The sequence below is a fragment of the Cololabis saira genome, chromosome 6 (genome assembly GCF_033807715.1).
Source record: "Cololabis saira isolate AMF1-May2022 chromosome 6, fColSai1.1, whole genome shotgun sequence".
Lineage (NCBI taxonomy): Eukaryota > Metazoa > Chordata > Actinopteri > Beloniformes > Belonidae > Cololabis > Cololabis saira.
This window is the reverse complement of record NC_084592.1, coordinates 48,703,890-48,714,514: the sequence shown is the minus strand read 5'-3', so window position 1 is coordinate 48,714,514 and position 10,625 is coordinate 48,703,890. Positions and strand designations below refer to the sequence as shown.

Sequence of the window (10,625 nt, the reverse complement as noted above, 5' to 3'; positions counted from 1 at the left end):
TGGATACCTAAAATAAAACAAAACAAAACATAAACAGGTAATATTTAATTGTGCAGACGTGCCTCGTAAGGAGAGGAGGTGGAGAGAGCTATATTACAGTGTTTAATCATACACTCCCTTATCTCCCTATTCCTCTATTCTTTCCTGCTTATCGCTCAAACAAATCATTATTTATAAATTAACATCAGCATTAATTTAAGATACCTTCATTATTTATGGAAGGCCACTGTCTAACATCATCAATCCAGCTATAATGATGCTGTAGAGCGTCAGGTTACAATAACAGCGCTGCGGTGGCAGATTGACACCTGCCACCGCAGCAATGGCGCCGCCGCAAGATGGCAGCGCACACAAACCGGTCGCCGGATTCGTCTATAGCTCTGTCAAACAGCCATTGTGACCAGAATTTGTATAAAACACAAACAACTTCTCATTAAAATCAATCAGCATTTATTCACATCCAGGTGTCAAGCAGATGGAAAAGCGACACCATTGAATAAATTCTGATGCCACACTACGTTAAAACATAAAACCATCAACTACCAAGAAAAAAAACAACAATAAAAATGAAACATTAACTGCATGAATGGAAAAAGAAATCAAAACAATAAACACGTGATACAAACAATCATCTATTGTTCAAAACAACGTGGTTGCATGTGGCCCTGTGGTATTTAAAGATGGTGGCGCCCTCGTCACGCCACGTGCAATCAGACCGGATGACCAGCACGGCATTTAAACTGTGAATAACTGGCGGAAAATGGCACCACAAAATAAAAAACGGTCTCCCGGCTCTCTTCTCCTTCCGCCTCTGAAATGAAAAGGACGGGGGTGCAGTGTGCAGCAGCCGGGTGGTCCCCCCTTGGTCAACGGAGCCTGTCACGTCGTCTCGGTGGACAAGTCTGGTCCACTTGTCGGACGTGCGGGCTCCCGTCTTGGCTGATGAGCGCGTGGGCGTCACGGACTCAGATGGCGGGATGCTTCCCGGGCTGATCTGGGCACACTGACCGGAGGATGAGGTCCCCCTTTGCAAGAGAGACTCAGAGCGGAGAGAGAAATTAGAGGGAGAGAAAATCGGGAGCGCAAGGCGCTCCGTGGTAACGGATCTTACGCTCCGCCGGACAATCCAGGTTCCGAAGCGACTCCCCCCCTCCCAGCTCTCAGGAAAAATGGGGAGACGTGGTCTCAGCTAAACCAGTCGGCAGGAGGTCTATCCTGTCCGCTGAGCTGAGGGAAAGAGTGCGAGAGCTGGGAGGAACGGAGATTTGCGCTCCGCGTGTTGTGTGACGTCATGAGGGCCTGGCCAGTGATTGGACGTGCATTCAGGCATTGCCTCCCCACAAGGCACACTGGTTCTTGTAGTCTCTGACAAGGCCGCCATTTTAGGAAGCAGCTGATTTCAGGCTGGGGTTGAGCCGGCTTCAAAGTCGAATACACATATTCACCAAATGTTCATAAACCTTCATAAGAGTTCACATGATCACCGGACGTGGCCTAAAGAAAAAATTCCTACAGATACAATAGGGCCTTCGCACTGGAAGTGCTCGGGCCCTAATAAAGGCTTTTTTACTTGACATGAAATACATGAATATATGAGAAGTTTGTAGAACGCTGGAATTCAGAAACTATGTTCATCTTCATCTTCATCATCATCACGATCCAGTCCGAGTCTGTCCACACAAACTGGTTCTGCTTCAACCTCTGAGGACCATCAGGACACGACTCATCCTCTCATCACAAACACCCTCCTGGCCAGTCATACCAATCCCACCTGTAGAGGGAAGAAGAAAGAAGAGAGCAGATAAAGGAGTGTTTGCAGAGATCCCTCCTTCAGCTATCAGTCAGGGATGCAGCACATCCAGGACTTCAGAGTGTTCAGAGCTGCAGTGGAGCAGCTGTGTGTCTGTACTAGGGATGTAACAATATATCGTGCCACGAAATTTTGCGATACAAAAAACGTCACGATACATGTTGTGAGGGTGACAAAGTGTATCGCGATATTGGGTTATTAATATTAATCTATTGTGTTGACTAGTAACGCGCATCCGACCGCGGCCGCGGCCGCGACCGCGTCTCGACCCGCGGACCAAAATCTTACTATGCTCAGAAGAAACTAGTCCCGTTTTCCGGTCCCGTTTTGAGCTCTGAACTTTTACTTATATAAGGCTGGTGTAGAGTTAAGCCTTACCTTATTAAATTAAACCTTTTTCGGGTCGTGAGTAGGATAAACACTAGTGTCACACTAGTGTCATTATAGTCCCTGATTTACAGAATATAAATAATATATTTATAAAATAATGAACCCTGAATTACCAAAATAACCTTCTTAACAAAAATAAATATCCTCTTACACTTATAAGGTGAGCATGAATCAATCTTTTTTATGATGTAAAATTGTATGTTTTTATTTACTTTTATTTATTTATTTAATTTAAGTTGTTACATTTCTGGAAAAGAAAAAAGTCAAATCATACATGAGAGAAACTATTCAGTTTGTGGCAAAATATTTTTACTTGTATGAAACCGAAGATGCATAATGCAAACCTGACATTTACTTTTAGTTCAGTTTGTGGAAAATGGTTGGCCTGGCTTTCTCTTTAAAACTTAAACACTTATAAAGCATTACAAACTGTAACAATAGGGCAAACGTACAGTATTGTTTTGTATTTTGTGTCTTTCAAATAAAATACTTTTTTTCAGTCATATGTTCCTCGTTCAAGGTTGTTAAAAAAATACTGCTATAATATCGTATTGTTATCGTGACCTCAATATCGTGTATCGTACCGTATCGTGAGATTAGTGTATCATTACACCCCTAGTATGTACATCCTGGAAGGCAGTCAGCTGGAATACACCTTTATTTCTGGACACGTGAACACCAGCACAACACTGGTCTACAGCCAACATGTGGACCATCTGATTGGCTGACTGCTGTCTCTGTCTTTCTGTCCAATCCTGCAGCCTGTCATCATCCTCCTCTCACAGCTTTACTGGGGAAAGCAGCTGCTGAGAAGCTGCAGCTTTACTGGAAACAATGATCTTTGTTTTGATACGAAAAGGTTTTAGTAGAAAACTGCTGGAAGCAGCAGAACCGAGTCCAACCTCCACTGACCTGAGAGTCTGCAGCTGGTAGTCTGGACTCTCCACCAGATCAGAAAGCTGCTTCATATCTGAATCCTGCAGGTAGTTCCCTCTCAGGTCCACATGTTCCAGATGGGAGGGGTTGGACTTCAGAGCTGAGACCAGAGAAGAACAGCTGATCTCTGTCAAAGTGCAGTTCCACAACCTGAATAAAGAATAGATGTGAGCTGAAGCCTCCAGGATGCAGGTACCAACAGTCCAACAGAACCAGTGAAAATGAGATAATATATTAATGCCATTTCATGCGGGAACATTAATTGTAAGGACGGTGGCCAGTATAATGACCCGTGTAAAATGGATGATAATATAGTAAATTGTTTGGTTATGGGAGGCAATTCACTTACAAGAAAAAAAAGTAGACGAGTAGACGAGATAACATGAGACCAGGTTGGAATATATATGTCAAAGAACAACATGCAGAGGCTAAAGAAGCTTTTACATGTTGGGTATTAGCAGGAAAGCCTAGACAGCATAGACAACTACAGACCAATTGCACTAGCGAGCATTATGTCTAAGGTACTAGAGGGTATTCTTATGGACAGGCTCAAAGAGTATACAGCAACCACGACAACCAATTCGGTTTCAAGAAAAAACATGGCACGGACCTATGTATTTATACACTTAAGGAAATTGTCAGCCAGTACAGAAGTCATAATAGTACAATATTTATGTGTTTTCTGGATGCCTTACGTGACTTTGATCGTATCGTTTTGGTATTCTCACCAAACTATGCAGGTGGGGAAGGAGAACATCCACACCCTTTCTGGTGTCCAATGGCGTGCGCCAGGGGGGGGATTTTATAGCCTTTATTATTTAATTCATACATGGATGATTTATCTAGACAGCTCAATGAGTGTTGCAGGTGGGGGACAACCTTATCAATCATATGATCTACGCAGATGATCTAGTTGTATTGTCTCCGTACAGTGCTGGCCTACAGCAGCTACTATGGATCTGTACTGAATGGGTTTTCATTTGATATATTGTTCAATTCTAAAGAGTGTTGTCATGATCTGCAAAACAAAGGACGGTCAGAAGATTACCTTTCTCTCTTTTTTCCTTTGGCAGGAGAAGTATTAGAGGTTGTAAAGAAGTTTAAATACCTGGGCCACATAATCAGGGATGATTTCAGTGACGATGATGATTTGCAGCGTCAGTGCTGTAAACTATATGGCCAAGCTAATATGCTGGCACGTAAGTTTCACATGTGTACAGATAATGTTAAAACAGCACTGTTTAAAACATACTGCACTCCGCTATACACCGCTCACCTGTGGTGCCATTATACCAGTGCTAAAATGAAAAAGCTACAGGTGGCATACAACGATACAACGAAACCAAGTTTTTGGGTGTCATGCTGGATGAGAATTTGAATTGGAAATCACATTATACAAACATAAAAATATCAAAAACAATTGCTCTGTTACACAAAGTAAAGGATTCATTGGACAACAAAGCATTGTACATTTTATATAACACTCTGATTGTTCCATATCTGACCTACTGTGTTGAAGTTTGGGGAAATGCCTGTAAAACATATACAGTGCCTTGCGAAAGTATTTGGCCCCTGCCACTGCACCGTGATCGTCTCAGAGGTCCGTTTAAAGTGCAGAGAGCATCATGAAGAACAAGGAACACACCAGGCAGGTCCCAGATACTGTTGTGGAGAAGTTTAAAAATGGATTTGGATACGAAATATTTCCCAAGCTTTAAACATCCCAAGGAGCACTGTGCAAGCGATAATATTGAAATGGAAGAAGTATCAGACCATTGCAAATCTACCAAGACCTGGCCGTCCCTCTACACTTTCAGCTCATACAAGGAGAAGACTGATCAGAGATGCAGCCAAGAGGCCCATGATCACTCTGGATGAGCTGCAGAGCTCTACAGCTGAGGTGGGAGACTCTGTCCATACGACAACAATCAGTCGTATACTGCACAATTCTGGCCTTTATGGAAGAGTGGCAAGAAGACAGCCATTTCTTAAAGATATCCATATAAAGTGTTGTTTAAACCAACAAGCCACCTGGGAGACACACCAAACATGTGGAAGAAGGTGCTCTGGTCAGATCAGACCAAAATCGAACTTTTTGGCAACAACGCAAGACGTTATGTTTGGCGTAAAAGCAACACAGCTCATCACCCTCAACACACCATCCCCACTGTCAAACATGGTGGTGGCAGCATCATGGTTTGGGCCTGCTTTTCTTCAGCAGGGACAGGGAAGATGGTTAAAATTGATGGGAAGATGGATAGAGCCAAATACAGGACCATTCTGGAAGAAAACCTGATGGAGTCTGCAAAAGACCTGAGACTGGGACGGAGATTTGTCTTCCAATAAGACAATGATCCAAAACATAAAGCAAAATCTACAATGGAATGGTTCACAAAAAACATATCCAGGTGTTAGAATGGCCAAGTCAAAGTCCAGACCTGAATCCAATTGAGAATTTGTGGAAAGAACTGAAAACTGCTGTTCACAAACGCTCTCCATCCAACCTCACTGAGCTCGAGCTGTTTTGCAAGGAGGAATGGGCGAAAAGTTCAGTCTCTCGATGTGCAAAACTGATAGAGACAAACCCCAAGCGACTTACAGCTGTAATCGCAGCAAAAGGTGGCGCTACAAAGTATTAACTTAAGGGGGGTGAATAATTTTGCAAACCCAATTTTTCAGTTTTTTTTTTTGTTAAAAAATTTTGAAATATCCAATAAATTTCGTTCCACTTCATGATTGTGTCCCACTTGTTGTTGATTCTTCACAAAAAATTACAGTTTTATATCTTTATGTTTGAAGCCTGAAATGTAGCAAAAGGTCACAAAGTTCAAGGGGGGCAAATACTTTCGCAAGGCACCGTATTCAATCAATTTTCATTCTGCAAAAAAGAGCCATAAGAATAATCAGTAGAAAACGATATAGAGATCCAACAAATCCATTATTCCTTCAGTTAAAATTGTTGAAATTTTATTAACTAGTACACTATAGTATTCTACAAATTATGTTTAAAGCTCATAAAAAAACTTTACCAATCAACATTCAGAAAAGATTTGAAAAAATAGAAAGCAAGTATAACTTAAAAGGAACAGAGATTTTTAAAAAACCAAGATGCAGGAGTAAATTGATAGAAACGTTGTGTTTCTGTGAAAGGAATCAGTTTATGGAACAATCTGAATAAAGAAAACAAAGAATCCAAATCAAACATTACATTCAAAAGAACAATTAAAGCCTGTATGTTAAGTAAATATAATGAAATATGTTAGTTAAGTTTGATTGACATACCCATAAACGGCGGTAATTTTATTTTATTTTAGTTTTTTATTCACTTAGTTGTTGTTTTTTTTATTATGTTATTTGTGAAGTTATTTCTTGGAAAAAGGGGCAGATCAGATAAGATTCTTCTTCTTTCTGCTCCCTTTTCATTCACAATTTAAGAACATTTGTATTTGTATTGAATTGTTTTGTTTTTTTGAATGAAATAAAGAATAAATGAAATGAAATGAAATGAAATTTTGGACGACTACACATTCAGTATGTCCACTATTGTCCGTCAGACTCTCTAAGTTTATTAACAGCGTCTGGATGACATTTTTGAACATATTAGCTGTTAAGTTAATTAATGTTTATGAAGATGTTTTATTCCAGGTTCAGACACATCACAAGAGGAACTTTAAAAAGACACAAATTGTTGGTGGACTAAAGCAGAGAAGAAGAACTCAGAGCAGTCAGATGGTCAGTGTGGATCAGCAGGAGATCAGCCTAATGTCTGCAGGTTAGTGTCAACACAACTTTCACATCAGATTCATCTGAACACACAACTAAAACATGTCTGACCTCAGAGTCTCCAGTCTGCAGTCTGGACTCTCCAGAAATCCACACAGATGTTTCACTCCTGAATCCTTCAGGTGCAGGTTCCCACTCAGGTCCAGAAGTTTCAGATGGGAGGGGTTGAACTTCAGAGCTGAGACCAGAGAAGAACAGCCAATCTCTGACAAACTGCAGCTCCACAACCTGAATAAAGAATAAAAAATGTGAGCTGAAGCCACCAGGATGCAGGTTCCAACAGTCCAACAGAGCCAGTGAAAAAGATCTTCATCAATATTCATGACATCAAGCTGCTGCTCCAATAAAGACGTAGCGACTTCAGCTTTGCAGCTCCACCAGTGGATCCATCCATACAAACTCATGTTGTGCAGCCAAATGATTCAAGTTCCCACACAAACAAACATGTCAGGAGGAATCCTGGGACGAATGTCAACTCATTCAGTGGTATGAAGAGAAAATGAAGCATTTGTTTGAATATCAGAGACACAAAAACATGATGAACTGATGTTTAATATTTCATGTAGTAACACTAGTTTCAAGTGTTAACCAAGCAGATAACAACTTGTTACTGGAACATGTTGTGTTTGAATATCTCAGTCAGTACAAACGTTAGAATATAAGTGTTTGCACAGAAGCAGGTCTTGACTCGTTACCATGGAGATTTCTGGTGTTCAACTAACCTGGTCTGGACCAGAATAACAAGCAGGACTTCTTCATCCTGTCTGACACATTCAAATGTTTAGTTTTATGTAATAAATCAGAAGAGGAACTTTAAGATGAAACTAAAGCATAGAAGAAGAACTCAGAGCAGTCAGATGGTCAGTGTGGTTCAGCAGGAGATCAGCCTGATGTCTGCAGGTTAGTGTCAACACAACTTTCACATCAGATTCATCTGAACACACAACTAAAACATGTCTGACCTCAGAGTCTCCAGTCTGCAGTCTTGACTCTCCAGAAATCCACACAGATGTTTCACTCCTGAATCCTGCAGGTTGTTGATACTCAGTTCCAGATGTTTCAGATGGGAGGGGTTGGACTTCAGAGCTGAGACCAGAGAAGAACAGCTGATCTCTGACAAACTGCAGCGCTCCAATCTGAATAAAGAATAGAATATATGAGCTGATCCACCAGGATGCAGGTTCCAACAGAACCAGTGAAAAAGATCTTCATCAATATTCATGACATCATGCTGCTGCTCCAATAAAGACGTAGTGACTTCAGCTCTGCAGCTCCACCAGTGGATCCACCCATACAAACTCATGTTGTCTAGCCAGATGATTCAAGTTTCCACGCAAACAAACATGTCAGGAGGAATTCTTGGACAAATGTCAACTCATTAATTTGTATGAAGAGAAAATGAAGCATTTGTTTGAATGTCAGAGACACAAAAACATGATGAACTGATGTTTAATATGTAATGTAGCAAAACTAGTATCAAGTGTTAACCAAGCAGATGAACAACTTGTTACTGGAACATGTTGTGTTTGAATATCTCAGTCAGTACAAACGTTAGAATCTTAGGGGTAAATCAACAAAGAACAGATTGCGTCCGCAAATAGCGCTGTGAATTGCGCTGCATTAGCGCCCGCAATTTGCCCTGCTTTAAGATCCTATTCACAAAAGATTTTGCTCCAATGATATACCGGAGCAAACACGCCCATAAGGTTTTGCGGCTGAGTGCAATTTGCACTTGTCTGAGTGAGCGGAGCTGTTTCCAGTGTTCTCCGTATTTCAGCACACAGATTGGTCCATAATGAAAACTGCAGAGAGCACAACAGCCTCAACTTTCACGTATTTGTACTTCTAGTATTTCGCGTGCAGATAGATTTTTGTTAAAATGAAACTTAAAGTCAAAGTCAAAGCCAACGTTGGTTTGACTGATTTCAACCACAGTAAGAAGTAAATGATCTCTATAACTCATATATTGGACGACTACACATTCAGTCTGTCCACTGTTGTCTGTCAGACTCTCAGTTTATTAACAGCGTCTGGATGACATTTCTGAATGTATTAGCTGTTAAGTTAATTAATATTTCTGAAGATGTTTTATTCCAGGTTCAGACACATCTCTGGTTCTTCATTTGTTCCTGTCTGACACATTCAAATGTTTAGTTTTATGTAATAAATCAGAAGAGGAACTTTAAGATGAAACTAAAGCAGAGAAGAAGAACTCAGAGCAGTCAGATGGTCAGTGTGGATCAGTAGAAGATCAGTCTGATGTCTGCAGGTTAGTGTCAACACAACTTTCACATCAGATTCATCTGAACACACAACTAAAACATGTCTGACCTCAGAGTCTCCAGTCTGCAGTCTGGACTCTCCAGGAATCCACACAGATGTTTCACTCCTGAATCCTGCAGGTTCTGGTTCCAGCTCAGGTCCAGATGTTTCAGATGGGAGGGGTTGGACTTCAGAGCTGAGACCAGAGAAGAACAGCTGATCTCTGACAACCTGCAGCTCTTCAATCTGAATAAAGAAACAGGGAAATAAAAATCTAATCACATATGTTTTTTTCTTTACATCAGTTCAGCTGACATGAAGACGTGGTTTTTTTTTATATATATTAATGACCACACAGCCAGGCTGGTGGAATTTGGTGTCTCTGCATTTAACCCATCTCTAGAGACTAGAGAGCAGTGGGCTGCCATATGAACGGCACCGTTCATACCGGGGAGCGGTTGGGGTTGAGGGCCTTGCTCAGGGGCCCAGGGTGGTTGACCTGGGTTGCATTCTGGGGGCTTGAACCTGGTCCTCCAGACTCCAGTCCACTTCTGCAACCACAAGGCTACCACTCCCCTTCTGACGGAGACGTTACAACATTTACGTTCATTTACCAGTCGCTGACTGGATGTTACCTCATTTATTCATCATCTCATATTACGTCTGCTTTGTCATCAATTAACTTTTGTTGATCAATTTTAATGCTTTGTCAGCAGTTTATGAAAATTGCCCCATTCTTCTTGAAAATCCAGTCAACTACATAAAGTTCTAGAAACTCCCTGCCTTTAATTTCGTTGTGCCCTCTATAAGGACAATAAAAAGTCTGAATCTGAATCTGAAAAGAGATGAAAGTTCATGAAGGCATGTTGTCCTTGAACCAGGTCCTCTTCTTTGTCCTGGACTGAACGTCTCCGTCCTCGTCTGACCTCAGCAGCTTCTTTCGGACCTGTCTGGTTCTGTCCGACAGTCAGGACCGTGTGAATGTTCTAACAGAACGGACTGATACTTGGATCATAGCAGGTTTGTGTCGAAATGAAAAGTGACTGAATGATGATGAAGCAGCAGGAAGTTGAGACGATAAACACACCTGAACCATCGATCAGAGGAGTGGACTATGGAGCAAGTTCAACACGGCCAGACGTTCAGAAGCTGTACCGACAAAAGCTGAACTAGAATCAGAACTCCTGGAGGTCCTGATGGTGCTTGTAAACTTCCTGTGTTAAGCAGGTTTTCCTCTTCATTCTTGAACAGTTGAACATGAACCCTAAGCTGAGACCAGCTCAGTCGTTCATCCAACAGTCAGTTCCGTTACATGCACATCTGAATCCAGCTGTTGGCAACAATCTAGCTAAAGATTAAACTGGAGGTTCAGAAAAAATATAAATGCACGAGAAGACAATCGATTATTGAATGAGGTGCATTCGACTCCGGGACACTAGGTGGC

At 41.4% G+C, this 10,625-nt stretch overlaps 1 protein-coding gene across 1 annotated transcript in view; it reads right to left on the bottom strand.

The window, feature by feature from the left end:
* Positions 1-433: 433 nt before the first annotated feature.
* The window catches only part of LOC133446254 (uncharacterized), a gene marked incomplete at its 5' end in the record, with an annotated part of 57,876 nt that continues 47,684 nt past the window's right edge, over positions 434-10,625 (bottom strand). The window contains 5 exons of the mRNA XM_061724254.1: positions 434-1,771; positions 3,113-3,286; positions 6,971-7,147; positions 7,882-8,055; positions 9,251-9,427. Coding sequence (XP_061580238.1) covers positions 1,735-1,771; positions 3,113-3,286; positions 6,971-7,147; positions 7,882-8,055; positions 9,251-9,427 — 739 coding nt within the window. The remainder of the gene's footprint in view (positions 1,772-3,112; positions 3,287-6,970; positions 7,148-7,881; positions 8,056-9,250; positions 9,428-10,625) is intronic.